This window comes from Amblyomma mixtum, chromosome 2 (genome assembly GCF_055824585.1).
Source record: "Amblyomma mixtum isolate Tamu chromosome 2, ASM5582458v1, whole genome shotgun sequence".
In the NCBI taxonomy this organism is placed as follows: Eukaryota; Metazoa; Arthropoda; class Arachnida; order Ixodida; family Ixodidae; genus Amblyomma; species Amblyomma mixtum.
The window spans coordinates 109,721,606-109,748,232 of record NC_143013.1 but is presented as its reverse complement, the minus strand read 5'-3'; the positions used below and the strand labels follow the sequence as shown (position 1 = coordinate 109,748,232).

The window sequence follows — 26,627 nt, the reverse complement described above, 5'->3', positions numbered from 1 at the left end:
TCAGCTAACAAATCCCTTGGTTTTCTAAAACGTCATCTACACGATGCGCCAATGCATGTTAGGTTATTAGCTTACGAAACACTTGTGAAATCAAAATTAGAATACGCATCACCCATTTGGCATCCACATCAAGCTTATCTAACCAACGCATTAGAAATTTTGCAAAACCGTGCAGTCAGATTTATTCATTCTTCATATCATTACAGCACGAGTGTTTCATATCTGAAATCGCTTTCAGGCATACAGCCACTCGAGCTGCGCCGCCGCACAGCCAGTCTTTTATTATTTCACAAGTTCTTTTACAGCCATCTACGAACTGCACCCTACATGGTCCCTCCGGCACGCATATCTCACCGCACTCTCCATCAACTCCAGATCAGCCGTCCACGTGCACGCACAGTCACCTTCGCAGCTTCATTTTTTTCACGCACCGCCGCGGACTGGAATGGCCTTCCCGCTGACATTGCAACAATAAGCTGTCCCGCGAACTTCGCACGCAGAGCTAACACCTTTTTGTCATCATCATAACGCATGATTACCTTGTCGCACCAAACGTTGTACCCACCCCTTATGTAATGCCCCTGAAAAGGGGTCTTTAAGGAAATAAAATTGATTGATTGATTGATTCCTTTTAGCTTTTAATTACTGGCTCAAGAGGTGTAATGCCACCACAACAAGCCAGCTGACATGGTGAATGATAAAAATTGGATAAATCTTTAAAGAAAATCAATAAGTGCAAGATGTCAGCCAAGAAGAATACACAAGTGTATTTGTCACAAGCGTATTTGTAGCTAGGCACAATAAAAAATGCACACAGAATGCTGGAAAGAAACAAGAAAGATGCGATTCATGACACTGCATTTCACAGTAAGTCCTGAAGAAGCAGCAGGTCATTATCTGAGAAAACTACTTATAATGCACTTCGCTTTGCACCTAAAGCAAGTCATTCGTGCATGAGCATTATTTTATCCATAAGACGACACCAATCATAATTGAGAAGACGACTGCCCTGCTCTGACACCAGTAACAACACAGGCAAGTGAAAACGATTACCACATAAGAAAATCAGGGACCTGTGTTCACTAAGGTCGCGATAGCTGTTTGTACTATTTTACTAGTAGCCGCCACGATGGCTCAGTGGTTATGGTGCTCGGCTGCTGTCCCGAAAGACGCGGGTTTGATCCCGGTCGTGGCGGTCGAATTTTGATGGAGGCGAAATTCTAAAGGCCCGTGTACTGTGCGATGTCAGTGCACGCTAAAGAACCCCAGGAGGTCGAAATTTCTGGAGCCCTTCACTACGGCGTCCTCATAGGCTGAGTCGCTTTGGGACATTAAACCCCATAAACCAGACCAAACCACTATTTCACTAGTGTCAGAACTGCAGTCAGATGAGGAAAAGCTAACTGCTGATTTGTGGAAGTGGAAGAACCTTTGGAGCAAACCCCACTGACTACTTTGCACAGCCCCAACTCAGGACTTGAATTGCAATTAAAACAGCACCTATGCCGCTCCATACTGCATGGCCCTTTAGGTTATTCAATGGCAACAGCCTACCGCAAATTATGGAAGGGACACAGTGAACTTGTAGCCTGCTCTGAGCTATTTCCAAGATATTAATGCAATAGCATTCAGGCTGTCGTCGCACAAAAAATTTCCCGCTTCTTTGTCAAGAAAATACTTGAATGGTCGAGAGATGTCATGTGACCTTTGAAAGCCCCCACACCCTGCCTGCCGGACTGGGATCAAACTGCCCACCATGGCAGGTGGCAGTTAGGTTAATGATTGGCTGAGAGAGGTCACATGACCTTGTGACATCATCACAACTTGGCCGCCATGGCGCTTGGAAACCTGCTTTCTGGGCTGTGTGCCCCCCATGGCAGGTGGCAAAAAAATTAATTCATAATAAATTCATTTCAATTGCCACCTACCCACCTGAAACAGCCACCTGCCGGGGCAGAAGTGCATCGTTTAACTGCTGCACCACTGTGCCAGCAGTCGTACGATGACTTCCCCCTAACTAGTACGCGACTGAGATGGTCATGACATCATCAATGCCACATTACCACCAGTGAATCGATCAAGAAGCACCGCCAAATTTGAAAATCTGAGGACCCCCAAAATTTGGAAGTTGGTATACCCGCAAAAATTCCAAAGGACCCTCAAGATTTTGGACGTAGGCTCACCTCACAAAATGGATTAAGGTGGTTGGTGGGGATAAGTAGGTGCATTAATTAGGTGGAGTAGTGGGTCAGATTAATGTAATCCCATGTGACAATCCAAAGAAAGGTTCTGGAACATTCTAGAAGGTGATGACCCATGCATACCATATAAGGGCTATGGAACCAGTTCGAAATGAACTTTTGGCAAGAAAATCAAAAGAAGAACATTAGGCACTCATTGTAGACACCATAGCATGCAATCTAAATGCTACCACATTTTTTTCTTTAAGACAGTGGTTTTGACAGCCTCCAAGTTTTTTTTTGGCCTACTGCAGTTTTATTCATTTTCATTTTAATTCACAAATACACATTCCACATTTTATAGGTTGTGAGTTAACTGTAAAGATGCACGCACAGTTCGAACTAAGCTGGCTGCTTATTTTAACTTTGCACGCTCCTGACTTGAGCCTTCTGGTAGATGAAGAGTAATCACAGCTATAAATTAAACCCATACACGTCCAACAAGTGCTGCACCAATGGATCAGAACTAGTTTAAAGTTTCTGTGTAGAGCGAAGGCACTTGCAAAAATTTGTTTTTGTTGTTACGCACCAACCAATTATATCTTTTACCAGAGTACAACTTTAAAATAACCAGAAGCTTATATACATGAGAACTCAAGGATATCAACAAGACCATGTACTTAGTTAAACACGTGATTTCGCACAAGAAAGATTAAAGACTGAACATTGGAAATGCAGCTATTCACACACTGTAGGTTAATTTTGTTCATTGTGACTCATAGATAAATCCATAACTATACAAGTCCCTCTAATATTACAAGCAGTAGTCTGTGGCCTAATTATTATACAAACCTACTATGATTGCACCAGAGACCCTTAACGGCAGCGACCAATAATTCAGATCCACATGAGCAGCCATTTAGCCTAACCCAGGGCTTTAGACCTTTTGCGCATTTAAAGATTGAACTATGCCACTGTGTAGTGTGAAAAATGTAGCCTTACGTCACTTCATTACTAAAGGAACCTAATGCTTGTAGCTGCACATCTTAGCATCCCGTTAGTGCAACCTAAGGTCCCTGCTTGGGAATTATAAGCATACTTATTGCAGCTTTCTTATGCCTGTAATATAAGTCGACCTACAACTCAGCAAGAGCTCTGGCTGCTTCAAGCTTCAACGCATTTTTGAAAAACTCCTGCCTATAGCTTTCAAAACCTGTAGCCATCTTCTGCATGGCAAAATAAACAAGTCTCTGCTAATAACATTATCTAACACTGGTGTCAACGTGTCAGAACCAATGGTTAATGAATAAAACCACTGATCAATATAATGAGGCTAAACGAGGGCTACCAGTTAATTGCGACTTGACGATACCCTTACGTCAGTGACTTGTGCCATGCAGCAGCAAACATCTTTTACTAGCATGAACAAATCCACCAAACATAAAGAATTAGCAACCATTCAGAGCAACCATTAAGTACTAATATGAAATACGCCTAAAGGGCTAATACTGGTTTTAACCTAAAGCAGCGAATTGGTCAGTTGTGTGTGGAATTTTCATCCCCGGTAAGCCCCTGGCTTGACCACACATCAGTGCTGGTCAGCAGACAGCAAAGTAAGGTAGTGATTGTTTGTGTCATTTCGTTGATATACAGACCTTCCACAAAGTGTACAAAAGAACTGAGAGTCTGTGTGTTCAGAGATTTTGGGCTCAGCAAAAGACAAGGTTGGATGAAGACAAGTTTATGTCACACCAGTTACATGCAGCTTCTATAGATTCAATATTACGTAAGAACCTTAAACTTTGCTTATTAGTTATTAAACGCGCTGTAGAATACTGCTGTGGTAAGCTTGAAAATAGTGTATTACACAAGTAGATGTTATGGGGGGGAGTCAAACATTCACGGATCCTTATCTGCTTTATTGCATTACCTTGAACTTGCATTATTGAGGTGCTGCAATACAATATAAGAAAATCAAGGTATGAATTGATTTATAAATATATCATGAATCAATGGCAACACTGCGGGACTACGGTAATGCGGGATGACAGCGAACTTTGAGTTAAAAATGAAATAAATGCAGTTTTGCATCTGAAATCTCAGTGCATGAACAATGACAGCATTTATCAAAGGTCAACTTCAGAATGAAAATAAAAAATAAAATGGAATTCTTCAAAACTAGTGCACTATCTTATGAGATATAGCGCAGCTTGAGTTAATGATGTGAAATTTTGAGTCTATCGTAGCCTGAACTTCAATTAACTAATCAAGAACAGTGCAGTCACTTGCATGCATTCATACGTTTAATGCCTAATTTAAATGCGTTGTTGATGCATGACCTCAGTCAAAATCGCCAGTCAAATATTTTAGGGAGATTATAGATTGATGTGAGATATCAAGCACATGTACTTCACAAACAATTAAATATAACCTTTGTCACAAATAAACTTACAGCTAAGCAATAGGTCTCCTATGTGATCAATGTCACATTTTAATACCATTTAATCTCAAACATTTCCCTTAGCTCATGCGAACTATGCAGCATACATCATGCATGCAAGCCTGGTACAACGCGCAAAATTTTGACACATTCTGCACTAGAAGTCGAAGCACTAGAAGAATGCTCTTCTAAACGTTATAGCTGACAAATGAGAACAAACTTTCCTTTCTCGATGTGTGGGGATGTTTTCATATTATTTGTGTGGATTTGCGGAAAATTTCGGGCGTTACACGAAGAGTACACGTGCCGCAAAAGATGCAGCGAAATATGCACATAATTCCTTTTTCACCTTTCAGACTTAAAATGTTAATTCACTTCATGCCAAAGCATGGTGCCCGGAGCAAAAGAAAATATATAAATGCTGAATACTGAACAGTGCCATCATTTACGTTAACTCGATATAATCCCACGTAGCATAGCTGCAAGGATTTCCTTACACAGGACATCATCAAAGGAAAGTTTAGGCCTAGTGAGTGAAGCGCTTCGGGGCAGGAAAGAATCGCTTTTAGGCGTGCAAGTCCGTCGCCAGGTTTACCCCTTCAATGTTCAACGTAACACCTTCAACAGTGCACGCAAAACACAGAACGACGCAAGAGATGCAACGATCCATGCACTGCAAAGACACTTTCCCGCACTACTCATTGTACTGCGGGGAAGCACGCTTTCTCCAAAGCCGCTGCCTCGGTTTTCACGGTCGTGGGCGGAACGATGCATGTTCTGCTACGCGCTGGATCACGATATTTAAAGAAACCGGCATCCGATATCGACATTGCGACACTCTCTTCATCCGCCGGCCTCCACCGACCAGCACCCTTTTTTGAGCAAAACGCACCGCGATAACACGTCCGCGGGCTCACGCACGAACGGTCATCGATATGCGATTTCAGATATCGATCCGCGTACAACGCTGGAAATAAAGAAGAAGGGCATAAAATAGCTCAAAGCATCCCTGAGGTTCTTTTATAGCGCACTGAGGGTAAAAACTGGCCCATAAATAATTCAGTACGTGCACGCGTGCCGATGTGCGCGCAGCGAAACGCGAACGGAAGTGCCGCAGCCGGAGTGCTCACCGATCGCGCGCACTGCACGGAAAGAAGGCACGCTTCTTGCTCGGTTCTGTCAAAACCACAGAAAACGGCGATAAGAGCTTTTGAAGGCACTCGGATCTGCAGCCTCGCGAGCGCGTGTGTGTGATGCACTCATTCACGTGCGGCCAGGGAAAAGAAATTGGGTCACTCGCCTGAACAAGCCGAGCACCTGGTGACGGCAGAAGTGGACTTGGTGGTGACTGGTCGACGAATTCTTGGGCGGCTGCAGTGGAGTTATGAACACGCAGTCGCCGTCCGCCCAGATCAGACCCACGGTGCAGTAGAAACCTGTCGGTTTGTGGACGACGGGGGAAAAGAAAAGAAGGGAAAAGAAATCGATGAAACAAGCCGACAAAAGTGCAGCGCGTGTACGCGCTAGCGCCGTTGGAGCCAGCGCATGTATATATGGAAAGGTCGACGTAACACTCTCTTCCCTCGCGCGCTCGGACGCCGTGGGGAGAAGCGAAAGATGCGGTCCCGAGAAAGCGGCCGCCGAGATGGCCGAGCGCTGTTTCGCAACGGCGGGTGTGCAGAGCTCACGGCACCGCGTGCGGTTCGCCGTAGTCGCCTCGCTCCGGCGGCGGCCGCGATCTCGCACCGCAAGGTGTGGGCCGCTCCGCCCTCTTCTAGTCGCGGAGAGCGCGCGGCGCGCCACCGACACCACGAACGCACGCAATAGTGAGCGCTGCGCTCGGAATTAGCGGCTAGAGCAAGCAAATTCGCGAGAGACGCTGGCCAGACGCGACCGCTTCAATGGAGTCGCCCAGCGGCCCGTCCCATCCGCGCGGAGATGAGCTCCGGGCGCCGATCTACTACGCGCGCCGCTCCAGCTTCTCTGCATTTTTTTCCTCTCCGCTTCCTCCCCGAGCCGCGCAGATGCCCGAAGCCCGGGCCCAGACCACCGATCCAGCTTTGCGTGCATGCACGGCGAACGCAGGGGCATTCCAGTGGGTCGTGCACGCTGGATCGGGGCGGCATGCGAGCGCGGTGGCGGCGGCGGCGCGCTTTTGACAGCCGCGGGCGGATGGGAGGCCAGCCGAACGAAAACCGATTAGAAAGACATACGCAATGCGACCGCGCGCGCGCTCGGGGCCGCGGGCGTGCGGCACGGCGAAGGAAAAGTACTAACAGCTTCTCAGGGCATTGCATCCGGTGCGCCTGATCCTACAGCGCGACAGCTCCATCCTTCCTTGGGCCGGGGTCACATTCCTCGTCCACACATCGCACGATCGAAGCGATTAAAAAACTCCAAAATCCGGAAGGACCGCAGTCCGCAGTCCCACTGGGATGCTTGTCGCCGGTTCCCGCGCTGGCCGCCAGATGTCGCGTCCAAAGAGCTGCTTTTTATTTACGACGCACGTTCTTGCGTAAAAAACTCTCATTTGAAGCTTAAATAAACTGAATTATTTTGTAAAACAAGTATTTAAGTTATTCATTTGTTATTTTTGTATTTATTTTGTTACAATTGGTCGACTTATATGTAAGGTGGCGACACTAGTGGCCAACGACGCTAGCTTATCAGCGTCGTCTTCATTTATTTCTCGCATCACGAGTGCGTACCTCAGGGCTGCCACTGTCGAGTCGGCTATTCGATCGGTTCATCTCCAAATTCCGTTTCACTGCTACCGCTAGTAGGTGAGTGTGCCTCATCATCGCCACTCTTGACCGGCACGCATTACCCTACCGATGCCTGGGCGAGATCCTGCATGCATTGGTCGGCTTGAGGAGGCGTGGTCACGGGCGTCGTGTTTGGGAACGCGTGCGTGTTTTCGAAAACGGCGTGGTCATCCACGCAGGGACGGGAACCGTAGTGGTGCGTTTTGCGGAGTCTTGTCTCACCTCGTGCATCGTAGCTTTAGAGCTGCATTGAACCGGCGCGTCGTTCGAACTTGGACGATTCTTTCTTGATAGCATGTAACAGTAGCTGCGTAGAAGCGATATGGGTTCTGAGAGTTTATCATAGCCAAGTGAAGTCGTCGCACTCCTGATTTCGGCTGCATTGCGTTGAAATCGGACTTTTTCCTCGAGTGTCAGATATCGTCAGTTAAGCAGGCATTCTCTGTAAGCAGTGGGGCGCTGATATGCAGCTCTGACGTAAATCGATTTCGAACGGCTATGCGTAAAATGCCGTTTTCTGGGAACACCGATTCTTTTTGTTCGGAGGCCAATACTGTTGTTACCTTTGCTTCGATCTTGTTACGGCTCCGCCGTGTTAATCCCTCAGAGGAAAAGGTGTACTTCGCAAACGTCGACGGTTTTTGTTGTTGAGCGAATCTGGTTTTGGTCGAACTGTCGAATAACTGGCTTGACCATACTTTACGTGTGTGTCGAGACTTCCACCTGGTGTAGAAATTTTTATTTCCGTTTTAAGAGTTCGAGCGAACTATAGTTTTTTTTTTTTTTTTTGAACAGCTCTAGCTGCTGCACATATATAAAGTACTGGGGTACGTCGAACGATTGCCTCGTGTCGCTGGGCCAGATACACTGCATGCCGAGCTCACGTTGAGAGCTCATCCCGTTCTGTACCGTTTTTAGGGCACGCTCATACGTGCACCTGTAGACTGATGAGCGAGCGCATGCGGCATATGTTGCGATGTTGTTATTGTTTCGGGTCTCGGCTGTAGCGTTTAGTACCGCTAATGCTTTAAAAAACGAAACAAAACGCAGTATGTCACAGATATTTACAACTTGTGATCGTTCTGTAGCAATCGGCTGACGCAACTTGCAGTCGACATCTAGCCACCTTTCATAACGCCATACTGTGAGGCAATTTTGTTGCACATTATGCAACATTATTTACCAAACTTCAAGGGTGGCAAAAATATAATTACCTCTTATATTTGTCACTTCTCCTTCCGCCGTTTTCTTTATTCCTTGGGGACTGAGACATTTATTAATTACATTTGTAGACGGCATATAATCGCTAGCTTGCCGTTAATCCCCTCCCCCATAAAAAAAAAGGGGGATAGCGCCATTTGTAGTACTAAGTTAGACGTTACGTTGTAGTCGTGCTGAAACTTGAACGAGCAAAAGACTCAATCGCCATATCTAACGCACACAGCCAAGTGCCCACAAATTTTTTCTCCTTGCAATGTTTTCAACTTTCGTGCAAGCTAACTTCCATGCCACGTGCTGTTGTAACCCGTGCTAACACCCTCTCTTACTCATGTACACAATGTCGTGGCAAATAGCTTTTCCTAAGGCTCGGACAGACAAAAACAAAAAATACTGTCTTCTCGCCTCCCCCGTCGGAGGGCAGGACGGGATATAGCGATATTTCTAGGGCGTACTTCGCATTGTTACCATCAAAATTAGTTGATTGACGAAGACAGTGCTCGTTAAAGATAAAAATTGGTAAATTGAGGAAAGGAAATCGCGCAGTATCTGTCTCGCATATCTCGGCGGACACCTGAACCGCGCCGTAAAGGAGGGGAGGAAGGTGGGTGTGAAAGAAGAAAGAGAGAAAGAGGTGCCATAGTGGTCTCCGGAATAATTTCGACCACCTGGGGATATTTAACGTGCACTGACATCGCACAGTACAGAGAGGGCAGGTGGTGACGAAGCGCGCCGCTTATCTGTTCTTTTTCAGCCAGCGTCCGCTTCGGCAGACGCTGTTGTTGCTGCGACGCGCGTTTTTTTTTTTTTTCCTCTTTCTCTTTCCTCTGTTCTTTTTGCTCTCCTCTATATGCACGTGGCAGCGGTGGTGGCTTGGCTTGAGCCAGTTGGCAGGCCCGTGCACTTTCCTTTTCATTCTTCTCTCAGTCGCAACAGCACAGTACACGGGCGCCTCTTGCGTTTCGCCTCCTTCGAAACGCGGCCGCCGCGGTCGGGTTCGAACCCGGGTACTCCGGCTCGGTAGACGAGCGCCTTACCACTGAGCCACCGCGGCGGGTCCGTTAAAGAACCCCGGGTGGTCGAAATTTCCGGAGCCCTCCACTACGGCGTCCCTCATAGCCTGAGTTGCTTCGGGACGTTAAGCTCCAATAAACCGATAAACCGAAGAAAGGGCAAGACTTTGCCGTCTTTTGCGCCGTTTAACAGCGTGGAGTACGAACCATCTCGCCCAGCTGTCTGTGCTTTGGACATGTACAGTGTCAGCACCTATGGGGAACTGTGCAGCTTATGTAACTGCTGTAAGACAAGCTTATATATATATATATACAAATAAACCTGAAACCTCTCGGAGAGGTGATTTGGAGGACAGGTGGGCGGGGTGCTATAGTGGAACGACGCATTTCTTGATACATTTTTCCACAAAATGGGGCCGATGCTGTTGTCAGAAAATTAAAATTTCTCACCTTTAAAGCCCCCCCCTTTTTTTCTCACTTCATAGATGTGTCGCTTTAACGTCAGTCGCCATATAACCGCTCACGTGCCATTGCGTAGCTACTTCCTTGCACGATTGATGGCGTCCACAGCAACACCTAGTTGTGACACCCGCAAACGGGGGGGTGCTCGAGCTGCCTGTTATATAACCGTCAGCGCGTCGTCTTATGTAGCGTCCGTGCCCGCGCTCCGTCGACGAGGAAAACGCGACGCGGATCGCGGGCCCTCGCGGTTCCGCCAAAGTGGGCATCGTTAGTCCAAGGACGCGAATCGTGATGACATTATTCCCTGCGGGGCAATCGTCATGAGGGGAGGGCGAAAGCGGTCTGTCCTTGGCCCGTTGCGGGACTGTCTGCCGTTCCGTAAGACTCCGCCTCCTCCACGTGTTCTCGCCCTTCCACCCGCTCTTCAAACGCCGCAGCGGAAATGGATACGAAGAGCATTGAGCGCGGCAATTCCATTTTCTGACGTCGGGCACGCGAATGGGGACGCTGACAGACGTTGCTTAAAAGCATGAAATGTTTTTATTGCGAAAGCAATACTAGCACTTTCACGCCGTTGCCGTGCCGCGGCGGTGACCACCGTTGACCTTCATTTGACCTTGATTGCATTAGATTGGACTGGACTGGATTAGATTATATTACATTGGATTGGAGTGGATTGAATTGGATTGGATTAGATGGGATTGGATTGTATAACCGATGCATCACCACAAGCACCACCACCAGCTGCACCATGGCGTAGGTACGGATATAGCTTTCGCAATTACCGGGCTGAACCAAGTTAAGCCACAGCGAATTTTTAGCTCCGTTGTCGGCAGTGTGGTGACGTCACGCCGAGACCGAGAGCCACTCATCCGGGCACTGAAACGAGAGCATCCGGGCACTGTACAAGATTTGACGAGACGCTCTAAGCCCTCCTACAGAACCGGCATACAAGCGCCGGTAGCTTCGCGTCGAATGGGTGGTGGCATTCCTCCCTTCCTGTACGGTGCGGTTCGGGTGTCGACCGAGGTGACAGTTACTGCGTAATTTCCTTTCTTCAAAAAGCGTCGCGTTCAAAGGGCAAGGCATCGCTCCGAACGGGTGGTGGCGTTCCGTGGACTGGCTGGCAGCGCTACAACACGCTGTCGCGTTCCACTCCTAAAGACGAAGCTTAAGCGTCATTATTTAGCAGTTTATTAATATTTAGTCATTAATCAGTAATTAGTCTCTAATTAGTAATTTGTCATTACGTCGTCATCAATTATGTGTGACGTAATCCGGTGGTGACGTCACCAGTGTCACGTAGGCAAAGTGGTGCGGAAAACGCTTTCGCCTCTACGCACTTTCGACAGTTCCGAACGCGCTGCATATACATTCTTGTCGGGCCTGCGTCTCGTCGTGTCCGCGTACGCTTCGTGTTATGCCTGTAAACATTTCATGCTACTCTACTCTCGGTTACGGGAGAGGCAGAGATTTTTTCAGCTGCATTCTGCGAGTGCGGATTTCAAGTTTTCCGTTGACGGACTACGGTCGAGCTCTCGCAGGGTGTGCCCCCGAGTCGTCCGTGCGCTTAGAACCGATCTCCAGTCTCCCGTCTTATCGCAGGATTGAAGACCAGCTTAAGATAGGCCTTTGCCCGGCAATGAGCTGAACTGGGCTGCTGTCCCAAAGGCACACCAACCGCTGCTAGAAGCTCTGTTATCTAAGGACTGCGGACCCAGTGCAACTACCTCTGTCTCACGGTTACGGAAATCTAGCTGCGCGCTGGATTTAGAGCGATGGTCCCTGTTTGGGGTTCGCTCTGGTGTGTAGTCCCGCGGAAGTCATGGTCGCCGTAACGAGGGGCTCAACAAACGACTACACGCCCAGAAGCACAATGCCATGGCCGCCCAATCCGCGTGGCTGTTCAGCTTACGCGGAAATAAGAAATCGAGGCAAATGAGCTCAGTAAAATATATAGTAGGGTTCTCCGGAGTTCCAGTTCCAGGCGAAGTCCACAAAAATTCAGGGAGGCACTTTGCTGACCTAAAAGTGCGGTGAGGCGAAAGCCTTGATCGCGGTGTTGCTGCTTCTCACTGATGTGTGGTTAAGATCAACGTTAGTTAAGATGTTAAGCTTCGCCTCTAGAGTGGAACGCGACAGCGTCTTGGAACGCTGCCAGGGAGTCCACAGAACGCCACCGCCCGTTCGGCTGTGCGCCTTGTTCGTCGGTAAATTGTTTTTGAGGAAAGGAAATGTATCTCTCTCTCTCTCTCTCTCGCATATCTCGGTCGACAACTGAACCTCGCCGTAACGGGAAGAGATGAAGATGGGAGTGAACGACGACACCGTATTCACTAGACGCGCCCTTGTTCATTCCAAACCATCGAGCTGGCTTGGCGGAGTGGTTAGCGTACTCGTCTCGCACCCCGGAGACCCTGGTTCGATTCCCCAACACGACTAATTTCCTACTCGGTTTTATTTATCTTGTCTGATTAGGAATCATCATGCAATTATCATAGAATGCCTTAAATCGCGTTTCTATATCGATCGAATGCCATCGATTAAGTAATGATTGGCATATGCCCATATAAGGCACGTAATCCAAACGCGGACACATCAGCCGACATGGCTGCTAACGATAGTATGATAAAATAGCATGAAGATGACGGCGGGGACTAGGGGCTGGAGGTGTGTCCTGGCGCTGTGTGCGACGTGGTCCTCTCTCTTGTAGCCAGAGCAGGAGGCGAATGTAAGCGATCGTACGACGCCATTCCTCATTGGCGCCTACTCCCGTTCAGACGGCGGCAGTCGTCTCGAGTTGGGCTGGGCTCCCCCGCTTGCCTGGCGCATACGGGAATGTAGCTGTCGATGCAAAGATCCAACTCCACGCAACCTGATTTGGGCCCCCGGTCACCAGGGACTCCAGGGAAACGCACAGGCCGATCAGGCCGCCCGCGCACTCTCTCCCCGGGCTATCTCCTTGTCCTTGGAAGGGTACTCCCAATCAGACAATCTGGCCATTACATTCAAACAAATCACCGATTACTACAAGGAGGAGCACCGGCGCTACCCGGCCCCTTGTAAGGGTCTGGATCGCGCTGACGAGCGCCTCCTCATCAAAATTCTTACTAACACTGTACTGTGCCCGGCGGTGCTTAAACATTTCAATACATCCTTTGATGGCGCGTGCCAGTTCTGTGGGGAGGTGGCTGACACCTTCCACATGGTTTGGGCGTGTCAATCAAACCCATCTATCCCCCCCAACCCCACCAGAGAGGACTGGGAGGCGGCCCTGCTCGGCTGTCAGGACCTAAAGACCCAAAAGGCTTTGGTTCAACGGACGCGGGCGGCGTTGCTTGCCAATGGGGCACCGGAATAGGGGCTCCACCCAGTATTGTAAGGGGAAAGGGCCAATAGGGTCCTACCCCAATCACCTTTCTGTAAAAAAAACTTAATTTCCCATAAATGTTTTTCACCACCACCACCTCGACTCAGGTGGCGCTCACGTGAATCTGGCTCGGTGCGCCGGTCGGTCCGGAGTGCATATCGCATCGCCTGCCTATACTCTTCCATTTCTTCCTGGCGCCGTCAGGACGCCGTTTGCATTTGTGATGTTTGTTTTTTCGCGAGTGCGGCGCGTCGACTCATCAGCGTCGGCGGCAGGAGGCGCAGCGGAATGTGTGTGGTGCGCGAGCGATCTGAGCGGACGTGCGTAAGACAGTGCGAGCCCTGTTGAAGTGCACGAACTTGAATTATAACTGAAATATATGCGTTGTTTATTTTCACTAATTTGTGTGTGCGTCGAGTGTCCTTACTCGCTCCCCTTCCTTTTTTCTGTCACCTCTAACAAATGTGGACTCGTTATGGTTGGTTTGGTTTATGGGGTTTAACGTCCCAAAGCGACTAAGGCTATGAGAGACGCCGTAGTGTAGGGCTCCGGAAATTTCGACCACCTGGGGTTCTTTAACGTGCACTGACATCGCACAGTACACGGGCCTCTAGAATTTCTCCCCCAAAGAAATTCAACCGCCGCGGCCGGGGTCGAACCCGCGTCTTTCGGGTCAGCAGCCGAACACCGTAACCACTGAGCCACCGCGGCGGCTCTGGACTCGTCATGGGCAAAGACAAATGCCGCGCCAACGGCGTCGTCGTCTTCAGTGGATAGGGGCGTTCACAATGCCCAGCAGCGTTTCCGAGACGAAAATAATGCCGACAAAACGCGGGCGGACGTTCCATTCAGCACCGTATTCAGAGACGGCGGGAGGTACTGCGTCATAAAACTCGGCCGGGAGACTATTACTACGAGACGTCGACGACTAACGCAGGACGGAGAAGAGGCGTGCCGCGAACACATTGTATAACGATTTGGGGCGGGCAATATGTCTGCCGTGGGGTTTGCGATTCTATGTTTGTCGCCCACGTGGGCCGCGCTAAATCTTTGGTCGCGCTAATGGTTCAAGCGGAGACGTTGGAGGATGGTTGCGGCGTTTCAGCGGGCCGTCACCCACTATCGCCACCCACTATCGTCACAACGGCATTGGTTTCTTCAAACCGCCGCGGCTCCACGACGCTCGGATCCCGCGCCGCGAGGGAAGTTTACGGTTTCTGCCGTGATAGTGAAATCAGAGGTGAGTGTGCTCCCCCCCCCCCCCCCCCCCCCCCGCCCCTCCCTCCGCCTCCGGAGCTTTAAAACGTCATCCGGTGGTGCGCCGTTGACCGCCACTGTTCCATGCAGCGGGGTGGAGGCTGTAGGCGAAGGTCGACCTAACCGGGGAAAGGGAAACGCGTCCCATTCGCGTGTATACCATGCATTTCGCGAAGTCCCAACGTGGCCTCTCTTCCTTGGGGCCGCGTTACTACTGCCCCGAAAGGCCTTCGTAAAGGGTTTTAATGCGACATCGTTTAGGCTGTAGTCTTGCAAAACCACCGGATTTCTCTGGAACGAAATTGCGTGATTGGTCGACAGAGTCGTGACGTCATCAGCACCGCCAAATTTTAAAATCTGAGGACTAGAATGTTCAAGTACCTTGCATTGGATTGTCATATGCGATCCCGGCCGCGGCGGCCGAATTTCGATGGAGGCGAAATTAGAGGCCCGTGTGCTGTGCGATGTCAATGCACGTTAAAGAACCCCAGGTGGTCGAAATTTCCGGAGCCCTTCAGTACGGCGTCCCTCGTAGCCTGAGGCGCTTTGGGACGTTAAACCCCAACAAAGAAACAAACATCGTATGGGATTATGCTAACCGGACCACTCTTCAACCTTAATCCACCTATGTGAACTCTGCTAATCCTCTTACGGTCCATAATCCACCGTAATCCACCAAAAATCCCCACTAATACAGCCTGATCCATTTGTGGAAATGGGCCTACTTCCGAAATTCGGGAGGTCCTTTAGAAACTTTGGGGGTGCGCCAAATTCTAAATGCTATCGCATTTTATTCTTGAAGAATGTAGTTAAGAAGTTTTTGTGCGTTTTATTTTGTGTGGGATAACGCCTTCCCTCCGCACTTTCCTATCAGAAAAGAGAACGCAAGTGTGAAACTGCGCAAGACCATGGCACCGACACAGACGCTATGCTGAACCGCCGCGTGTAATCCCGCGCGCGTCCGCATGCCGCAGATCAATCGTAAATCACAACTCAGCCTGAGTTGTGAAGAAAGGTGTAACCGGATAGATTAGGCTCTTCGAATCCTTCCAACTTCACCCGACGCGGTGGCAGAGTGGCTTTGGCGTTCGACTGCTCATCTCAAGGTCGCGGCTTCGATCCCGGCCTCGGCTCACAACTCAGCCTGAGTTGTGAAGAAAGGTGTAACCGGATAGATTAGGCTCTTCGAATCCTTCCAACTTCACCCGACGCGGTGGCAGAGTGGCTTTGGCGTTCGACTGCTCATCTCAAGGTCGCGGCTTCGATCCCGGCCTCGGCTCACAACTCAGCCTGAGTTGTGAAGAAAGGTGTAACCGGATAGATTAGGCTCTTCGAATCCTTCCAACTTCACCCGACGCGGTGGCAGAGTGGCTTTGGCGTTCGACTGCTCATCTCAAGGTCGCGGCTTCGATCCCGGCCTCGGCTCACAACTCAGCCTGAGTTGTGAAGAAAGGTGTAACCGGATAGATTAGGCTCTTCGAATCCTTCCAACTTCACCCGACGCGGTGGCAGAGTGGCTTTGGCGTTCGACTGCTCATCTCAAGGTCGCGGCTTCGATCCCGGCCTCGGCTCACAACTCAGCCTGAGTTGTGAAGAAAGGTGTAACCGGATAGATTAGGCTCTTCGAATCCTTCCAACTTCACCCGACGCGGTGGCAGAGTGGCTTTGGCGTTCGACTGCTCATCTCAAGGTCGCGGCTTCGATCCCGGCCTCGGCTCACAACTCAGCCTGAGTTGTGAAGAAAGGTGTAACCGGATAGATTAGGCTCTTCGAATCCTTCCAACTTCACCCGACGCGGTGGCAGAGTGGCTTTGGCGTTCGACTGCTCATCTCAAGGTCGCGGCTTCGATCCCGGCCTCGGCTCACAACTCAGCCTGAGTTGTGAAGAAAGGTGTAACCGGATAGATTAGGCTCTTCGAATCCTTCCAACTTCACCCGACGCGGTGGCAGAGTGGCTTTGGCGTTCGACTGCTCATCTCAAGGTCGCGGCTTCGATCCCGGCCTCGGCGGCCATTTTTCGATGAAGACGAAATACAGAAAAAAAAAGGCCCGTATGCTGTGCGATGTCAGTTCCTTTTTAAAGGACCCAAGTGGTCTAAATTGATTCGGAGTTCTGCGGCGTCCCTCAAAGCCCGTAAGTCGCTTCGGGAATCTCACAATCATCAGCGCGCTTTATTCTCTCTGACTTCCGGCGTAGGTCAAGCGTAACGGCTATGAAGGCTACATTGGGCCTAACTTCACTTGCATCATGACGCAGAATTGCACGCCTGTGCCTTTTTCAGAAAATATTTCATCATGAGTCCATTCGCTGCGAGTTACTTCTTCCCCCTTCATATATTTCACGCCGCATAGATCACACGCTTAAGGTAGGTATTTCTACATGCAAAACTAAGACATTCTCGGATTCTTTTATTCCTCGCACGTCATATGACTGGAACCACCTTCCTTCTTCGGTTGCCACCATTCCTGACCCTGTATTGTTTCGGACTGCTGTTACTGCTTCTGTTGATTGATATATTCTAACTTATATATTCTTATCTATGTTTTGGCAATTTACTGTTCTCTGCTGTTGTTTGTATTTTCAGTGTTATTACGTGTTACCCACTCCCCTCTGTAATGCTTTGCCCTGAGGGTAAAATAAGTAAAGAAAAAATAAATAAATTTACAAATTTTTTCTTACTTTCCTCGCCCGCAAGAGAGCGCCCTCGGCACGATACCTGCAAAGCCCCCGAAGCCCCTCCAGGGGCTTTAGGCCTACTTAGGAGCCTCGATATTTAGCCTCCAAGTAGGGTGACGACAACTACGCCGTTTTGTTGCGCATGGTTTGTTCAGCGGCTACGATATATTTTTCGTCGAAGGTCGCAATTTCGACTGTCAGGGCCGCGAGATCGTCCACTACAGCTGCCAGGCATATATAGAAGCCTTTACTTCAGTCCAGCTTCGTGTCCACGCCTGAGGTATACGAGCAATTCTTGAAAACGAAAATGTCCTCTCCCTGCCGTACAACGGCTGTCGCCAGCCTATACGGACGCGCTCATATACAAGGCATGCCGTTGGCCACGGAGGATAAAACAACCCCTGGTTTGGCTCAGAGCCATATATATTCCCCGCTTGGACAGGCTCCACTGAAGTCTGTCCCTGGAGGTCCCTCATAAACCATGAGATATAGTGCTCGGTCTCTAAGAAAAGAGCCCCCCTCTCCCCCCCCCCCCAAAAAAAAAGAAAGAAAATAAACCAAACAGGCTACGTTGCGTCACGCGGTCGGCCTCCGCAAGCCAGTACCTTCCTGAAGCCGTTCCCATTTCCTCTTTCTCTATTGAGCACGCCAAAGTCGGTCCCACGGGAGGGCTGAGACTCGGCCCAGGTGTGTATAGCGCGTCACGCGCTTTCACGTGGGGGCTGACGTCCTCTCTCTTATTTTTAATGCGTTAGCATTAGAGGGGACATGTGGAGAAAGAGTGACGTCCTTGTTGAAGCCCTGCTTGTGAAAAAATGCCCATCATGGGAGGTGGCAGTTTGGTCACGAGAGGTCGGGATGAGCAACCTTGGTTTATTGGTTTATTGGGGTTTAACGTCCCAAAGCGAGTCATGCCGTAGTGGAGGGCTCCTGAAATTTCGACCACCTGGGGTTCTTTAACGTGCACTGACATCGCACAGTACATGGTTCTCAACGCGGCTTGCACGAAAGCCTATTTGTCGAAGAAGAGTGGGGCGTAGGGAGGTTACATTTGACTGTCGTTGGTACTGTAAAGTTTGGCGCCGCGCCTTTTCGCTTCATCTATATAACCGGCTTGAGCATGGCAGTAGCCGCGATGAACACGGCGAAGGTGATAGATACCTCCGATCGGGCAGTAGCAGCAGCACGTATCCGGCCAGCTTGGGGGCGGTCATGTTCAGCTCGCCAGTATCGGTGTATATTTTGGGCCACAATGGTCCGGGCGAATGTAAAACCCCGAAATGATTTTTTAAGGCCCATTCACACTTGCGAGTCGCAAAGGGCGTGCGACCAGTAGTCGCTTGCGACAGCGGCTCGACTGTACTGATGTTCACACTTACAAAGGCCACCCGCGGGCTCTCTTTTCCGAATCGGTCTCGTTCGGAACGAGAGTGGCCGGTCTTGTCTGTTACAGGCGGCGGGAAGCCGGATGTGGAACAAGCTTCCGGTCACGTTCCGCGGCGCCTCAGTGATTCGTGGCTTCTCGTGTTCTAGTGTTTCTAGAACCATTGGTTCTAGCAACACTGTTACCGGTTTGCAGTTCCGAAGTCACAAAGCTATATAGAAAATCTAGCAGCTTGCTACTGGCCTGCGACTGTCGCTTTTCGACCAATGCGACTATTCGGACACTATATCGCTTTTCGACCAGTGCGACTATTCGGAGACTGTCGGTTTTTCGACTGAAACGTTCGCTCAACTTTTGCGACTCACAGCTGTTAGAGTGAGCACTTAGAGTGACGTCAGGATGAAGATCTAATTTATATACTTTTGCCTTTTTTTCGTGGAAAGGGGTTGCGACTCGCGCTGTATTTTACCATCGCGGCCCCTTGACTGTTCAGTAAAGGTTTTCCAACCAACGCAGACGGTGTCCTCGAGTAGCCGTGTGGTGGGTTCCAGGAGCGTCCAGACAGTTTAAGTTCTGTCTCTAACGTGTTGCTGTGTACATAGTCAACGACAGCGGACTCCCTGTCTTTCCTATAAGGCATCCAGAGGCGCAGGACTTCGACGAAGTGAAGGACTTGCGCATTTTTACTGTATCGTCTGACCCTGAAGTGCTGCAAACTTTGCGCTTCTTTTGAAACGAGTGTCTCGTTGGGAAGGCTGACACATTTTAATCGCTCTTTCTCTGCTTTCTGAAATCTGTCCGTTGAACTCTTCTTCCAAAGAGAAGGTGATAGCAGACGTGGCTGCCAGCGTGCTGAGGTGTACGAGTATAGCGCTTCGCTGACCGCGTATAGTCACCGCGGCGTGTCCTCGTGTAGACACGAAACATGTTCGATAAGCTGTCTACCCCAGCATCTTCGCTAGTGTCGGAGTCGCTGAACTTTTCTGTACACGTTTAGGCAGCATCTGTCCAGTCTGGCGAAAGCACTGCAAGTGACAGGATATGACAAATACAGCGCGGTGTCGGTCTATACAAAGAAATTAATTTAGGGATTCGGAGCTTCGTTCAGTGTTTAAATTCTTTGAAAAGCTGGAAAAGATGCCTAAAAAATCCACGAAAAAACGATTGCTGCTCGTATGTGGTGATGTACCTTTTCACTACTGATTTTGGGCCAAACAGTTTAATTAGGAATCAACTGAAGATGACCGCCGTCCTGGGCGACCAGTCGGCGTATCTTCAGGGGAAATGCGCCGTAAAGGGCAGGCCGTGATTGTGGAAGATCATCATTTCAAGTTCAGTGTTAAAGCTCACAAATTATAAGTTTTAATTGGTGCGTTTTCTGCAATCATTCATGATGCCGTACTACCTTACTGACAGAAAGGCCAAGAACAAATTATGGTACACAAACTATCCAACATCAAATTTCAGTTCTGCAATTCCTATCCAGATATAATAGCTACTGCAAAAAATGTTACATCTGTACATCAGTTTAGGCAAAGAGCACGTGCCCTATTGTGTCATTGATGTTCTTGTATGTTTTTTTTTTGTTAAATATTCCTATGTTTCTGCATGTCGCTATTAAGCAAAGTGTCATTTATGTCTCGCAGCTTGTGCATATGTATATTGCATGTAGGATTATATAATGATCCGATCTGATCGTGATTAGGATGTATACTTAAGGTGATATGGTATGTACTACTGCCTCTGCTGCGCTCGGCGAGGCCAAGACCTAGTCAGGAGACCAATAGTCTCCTTTTGTCTTGCCTCGTGGGCAATACTTGTATTGCCTAAAAAATGAATAAATAAAAAAATAAAAAAAAGTTTGATGATGCCAAAGGTCAGTTCCCAATGGGTGACACGAATGTCGACGTCTGAGCGAAAAACAAAAAACAAAACAGCTCCAGTAATTTAAGCAAGAAATTCGAGACATGGTTTAGAGAACATCCAGGAAACTTTAGCGCCGGACAGTTAACCAATGATGTAGCATGGGTCTACTACCACGATCTCAGGGCCAAAGAGGTGTGAACACTGCGTGTTAATTGTGAATGATAAATTGTGTTTAACGTCCCGAAGCGACGCATGGGCTAGGGGAGACTCTGTAGTGGGGTCTCCAGATTAATTTCGACCAGCCGGGGCTCTTGAACGTGCACAGTCAGCGCACAGCACTCGGTTTTTTTTTTTTTGTATTTCCTCTCAAGTCGAATTATGACCGCCGCGACCGGTATTGGACCCGCGGCCTTACAATCAGTATACCCGGACGCCAAAGCCACCGTGCCGGGCTTACCAATTTATTTGTGCGCAGTAGTTAGCAGGAGAGGTGCAGTTTTTGGGATTCAGAAGAGCTTTTTTTTTTTTTAACCCGAATTCATGGCGCACAGTACAACAGTCGCTGGACACATCTATGCTTTAGTAATGAAGGGAATAACACTATGCAAATTTGTCGAGAGGTATATGTTGCTGCTTCACGACAGTGCCGTAAATCACAAGCTGCTGTCGGGGATTGCGGCTTCGCGGAGCTTAACCAACCACTCTATATACAGTCGAGACCTGTCTTCCAGTGGCTTCTTTCTCTTCGGTGGCCTGAAGAAATTTCCGCATGTGGCAAAACAGGGTTCCTGCCGCAGCAGAAATATCCTCCTATCCCGAAGGCGTCCGATAGTCAAGGTTATTGCACACAAGTTTAATTCTGTCACAAAATATTGCGTTGATATGGATTTAGATACCTTGAACACCCCTCGAGCAACCAATCTTCTATATGCTTTCGCTGCACGAAAACATAGCTCGGGCGGAATGCATTGAAAGCTTGTTTGGGCGACAGGAAGACGAACCTGTAAAAAGGTCTGCTACCTGCAGTGAAGGTTCGCTTGAATGATACGATTTAATGCGTCGTCCATTTCATTTCAGGAGGAGAAATTCTAGAGGCCCGTGTACTGTGCGATGTCAGTGCACGTTAAAGAACCCCAGGTGGTCGAAATTTCCGGAGCCCTCCACTACGGCGTCCCTCATAGCCTTAGTCGCTTTGGGACGTTAAACCCCACAAAACCAAACCAAACCATTTCATTTCAGAAACGGCATTTCGGGGTGTTCAGATCAAGGTGGCTGATTCTTCGCTTGTTAGACGCGTCTCCGTCTGGACAGTATAGCACGTTGTTCGTTCGTATGAAACTTTTGACACGGAGTGGTGTGTTACGGGTACGTGGCCGGAGGCCACACAGCTGGCAGGGACTGCACGTGGCAGTTTCGCCAGACAAAAAAAAAAAAAAATAAGAGCGACGTTTATTGTCGGCTTGCGAATATATAGCAAAAAAGGGAGGGGACACCCAGGCTTCGCCTGATGGGCATGACGCGATAGCATAATGAATTAATTTATATGCAGCTGTGTTTCACCTAAGACTTGCTGCAATTTTTAAAAATAAGCTATTTGAATTAGATGCGCGCTTTTTCTGGCATAGCATTGTCAGTGGTGTAGTACATCATAATGCAGCTAAGACGTGCTAACTAGCAGGCTTGTTAACCAATATTTAATAGTTAACTTTTAAACTATTACCGTTGGGCTCCTTAATTATTGAGAGGCATGTAGCACACCGTAAGTGATGTCGATATCCGTTTTTAGAATTTCGAGATTGCGATTATCCTCGGCGCTGTGGCCCAACAAATTTTGGCTATCTCGACGAATTAGGTTTACTGGAGAGGTTGCTTTGCCTGCAAGCTTCTCAAACCGCATGTATTTTGGCGCGATGTAGGCGAAATTTGTTGGGCCACAGCGCCGAGGATAATCGCGTACTCGAAATTCTAAAAACGGATATGGACATTACTTACGGTGGGCTACATGCCTCTCAATAATTAAGGAGCCCAACGGTAATAGTTTAAAAGTTAACTATTAAATATTGGTTAACAAGCCTGCTAGTTAGCACGTCTTAGCTGCATTATGATGTACTACACCACTGACAGTGCTATGCCAGAAAAAGCGCGCATCTAATTCAAATAGCTTATTTTAAAAATTGCAGAAAGTCTTAGGTGAAACACCCTGTATACGCAGACGGTCGTTCTCGACTTCACACTCATAGATCCCTGGGAGTCCTCGTACCCCTCCTGGCGCAGTGGTGCAGCGGTTAAGCGGCGATGCTCCGCTGCCCTGCAATGGCAGATGCTGCCATGGCAGGGGTTGTGAGACCCAGGTTGCTATTGTCGAGCGACCAGTCATTATTCTGGCTGCCACCTGCCACGGTGGACAGTTTGCTCACTGTCCGGTGGGCAGGTTGGGATGACGTCACAAGGTCACGTGACCCAGGGGGCCCATCTGCCTCCTCTAGGTTGCTCTCTAGGGACCACCCGCCAAAGTCATGCTCGTGATTTTTCGCTCACAACGCCGAATCCGTATTTTCTATGTAACGGGACCCCCTTTAACGCGACATCGTTAAAAGGGTGGGATTGGAGCAGACGTGAATGATCGACGCATGCACCGGTAGACGTAACAACAACAAGGCGCCGGAGGGCACAGAGACACAACTAAAACAGAGAGACGGTTGGTTTCGTTCGGCTATCAGGAGCGTGGTGTTGCGTTGTACAGGGTGTTTTACCGAAGACCTTACACAGTTTTTAAAGAAAATAGGCTTTTTGAGTTAAAAGAGCCCATTTTTCGGCATAGCATTGTCGGCGGTATATACAGGGTGTCCCAGCTAACTTGGACCAAGGTTTATAAAAAAAACTAAGCATTCTTCAGAATTGAAATCGCGTGGATGTTGTTAAGGTTTATCTAAAGTTACAGTACCATTTTTTTGCTCCTTCTATTTGAATAATTAGTCGAGATAAATAAACTAACCTTTTAAATATAGCTTGAAACGTTCAGGCATGAATAGCAAAGTTGTGGAGCTCCACAAATATCGTCCAACCAAGGCACTTCCAACGAGATAGACTTAGCGTGGCCTTTTTTATTCGGGAAAAACGAAAGCCCGCGGAGTTTAAAAAATACCACGTGACAGCGCGCTCCGTGCGCCTGGATGCGCCGCGATTACAGCGCTCTCATCCGTGCTTTGTAAGAAACATCACCTACTTCGGCCTTTCGTGCTGTCCAATACAGGGCTTCGCGATGTGCTTGGTTCCAAGATAAGCGCCAGTGGGTTCGGGCGGGAGTTGAAAGAAAGCGCGGCTCCCGTTTCTGCGGCAATAACTGCACACTCACGTTAGCAGAATGCATGCGGGGGAACGGTGACAATTTCATGAGTGAATTTGGGAGCAAGATCCCAACAAGCAAAGACGCATATAACAAGCCTGATAACGTCGTGTGAATTACGCTGAAAAACAGGAGCCGCGCTTTCTTTCCATTGCCGCCTGTACCCACTGGCGCTTATCTTGGAACCAAGCACATCGCGAAGCCCTGTCTTGGGCAACACGAAAGGCCCGAAGCGGGTGATGTTTCCTACAAAGCACGGATGAGAGCGCTGTAATCGCGGCGCATCCGGGCGCACGGAGCGCGCTGTCACGTGGTATTTTTTAAACTCCACGGGCTTTCGTTTTTCCCGAATAAAAACGGCCACGCTAAGTCTATCTCGTTCGAAGTGCCTGGGTTGGACGATATTTGTGGAGCTGCACAACTTTCCTATTGCCGCCTGAACGTTTCAAGCTATATTTAAAAAGTTAATTTATTTATCTCTACTAATTATTTAAATAGGAGGAGCGAAAAAATGGTACTGTAACTTTAGATAAACCTTACCAACATCCACGCGATTTCAGTTCTGAAGAACGCTTAGTTTTTTTTATAAATTTTGGTCCAAGTTAGCTGGGACACCCTGTATATAGTACATCAGAATACAGATAAGGCGTGCTAACTATCTGGCTGGTTGACCAATATTGAGTTAACGTCTTAGCTATTACTTTTAGACTCCATAATTATTGAGAGGCGCGTAGCCCATCGTAAATAATATTCATATCAGTTTCTAGAATATAATTTCGAAAACGCGGTTACCCTGGACGCTTCGGCCTAACGGAGGAGTACCCATTTCTCAGCTATACCGCGTTAGGTACGCGCCGGCAGTTTGAGGGGGTTTGACCATCATGATCGCACGAACTGTCGTCCCCTTCAGGACAAAGGCCTCTTCTCCGATATCTCTACAGTTAACCCTGTCTTGTGCCAGGGCATGCTTGGCTTTCAGGCGCACGCAGCTACGCCTACCTTCTCTTGGAATCCACTCCATTACCCTTAACGACCATCGGTTATCCTGCCTTCGCATTACATGCTCTGCCCAAGGCAATTTCTTCTTGATTTCGGCTAGGATGGTGAGCACTCCAAGACACAGCCGTTGTATGCGTTACTGTTGAGGGTTGATGGCACGGTAGAGCACTGCGCGGGCCTACTTTCTGAAGCCCGTCCCGATCCGGTTAACCCAGTCAGCTTGGTCAGGCGACGAATGGCGTTTGGTGTAGCAGGCACGTAGCACCCAGCACCCTGTCGTAGCTTAGCGGCGAACAGAGGACGGAAGTATATGGCAGCTCTCGTACGTTGGACGCTGCTGCATTGCATAAAGGATCGCTTATTGCGTTCATTTGAGATTGTATTTAATATTTAATATTTGCAAGTTTTTATGCAAGACAGAAAAATACTGTATTTCTGGCTCGTCACTGCACAAACAACGTGGAAATGGTAGACTTCGCTTAATAACTGTTCGCCAAACCAGATATTATTTTTCACTTATTACTATTTCGTCGCATGCATTACCAACTCCTGCAGAGCACTAGCGTGTCCATGGAAGACCTGCTGCTGCTTTTCGTCCTACACTGCAGTAACCTTCATTCGACAGTAAACGCGGGAGAGCAGGGCGCTGTTAGTGTGAGTAGTGCACGCTTGATAGAGAGATGTCAGCAAGGCGTCCGGTCAGTTCCCGCGTCTTGGCCTCTCGCTTCTTAAACGTACCTTCCATACTTATCCTCTAATTAAGTCGCCTCACGAGTAACAATCATCAAAAGAGGCTTTCAATTCATCAATTAACTGGAAATATCCTTCCGAAATAACCACCGGTTATCCGCTGATTCTCGTGAGGTGTTTCCAGCTTTGTGCTGTGCAAAACTACGTTCTCTTGAAGGTGCATTTGCGGTTAAAAGTCGGGTTTAACGTCATTAAAAAAAAAAAAAGTCTTGGGGGTGCGAAGGGAATTTAAAACCTGGTTTTGCTCGAAAACCAACAGCTCTAATCATATGCTTGTATAAACGTTATACTTGCAAAGCTTGTAATCGGAGGTGCGCCTTTTTAGCGCCCAAGGCTCTCAGCACTGGTAGCGTGGTTGAAAGCCTGCGCATTCGGCCAAGAATGAGCCTAGAATCCAGCCATCGTTTGCGTTCCGTGAGGTCGCTCAGTGGCCCGGGGCTGAACCCAACGCCACTGAGCCTTGCATTTCGATGCTTTGCATTTAGATGAAGCTGAAATGCAAAAAAAAATAAAATAAAATAAAATGATGTGCCCTGTCAGAGAAAAGCAAGAGCCCACGGGCCGCTTCGAGCGTTAAACCGTACATTCCAGTCTTCTTGTTTATTATTTTTTTTTGTATGTGAGACCTTGTTTGCCTTTCTTTTTTTCCCCACACTGTTGGTCGGTTGCACGCTTATCTTCACAACGTCTCAAACACTGTGCCACAATAGTTTTAATGCGAAAGGATTGCTATGTCGGCGGAGTCATGTCATCACAACGTGCCAGCAGCAGTTGTGACGTTCTCAAAAGTACCATCAAACGGATGATTGTAATCGATAGAGGATGATGCGAGGATGATGCACAAAAAATGTGATGTCAATAGGATAATTTGCTAATTACTTAGAGCCAAAAATGTGTAAA

At 48.5% G+C, this 26,627-nt stretch overlaps 2 protein-coding genes across 4 annotated transcripts in view; one reads left to right on the top strand and one right to left on the bottom strand.

The window, feature by feature from the left end:
- The window catches only part of LOC149360544 (WD repeat and coiled-coil-containing protein-like), a 51,474-nt gene extending 44,411 nt beyond the window's left edge, over positions 1-7,063 (bottom strand). For all 3 annotated transcript variants that reach the window (XM_089572382.1, XM_089572383.1, XM_089572384.1), the window contains exons 1-2: positions 6,898-7,063; positions 5,921-6,056 (exon numbers count right to left, since the gene is read on the bottom strand). In XM_089572382.1, coding sequence (XP_089428508.1) covers positions 5,921-6,056; positions 6,898-6,952 — 191 coding nt within the window. In that variant the 5' untranslated portion in view covers positions 6,953-7,063. The remainder of the gene's footprint in view (positions 1-5,920; positions 6,057-6,897) is intronic.
- Positions 7,064-7,267: 204 nt separating this feature from the next.
- The window catches only part of LOC149360543 (glutathione S-transferase 3, mitochondrial-like), a 39,518-nt gene continuing 20,158 nt past the window's right edge, over positions 7,268-26,627 (top strand). The window contains exon 1 of the mRNA XM_089572381.1: positions 7,268-7,403. The gene's annotated coding sequence lies outside the window, so the exon portion shown is untranslated. The remainder of the gene's footprint in view (positions 7,404-26,627) is intronic.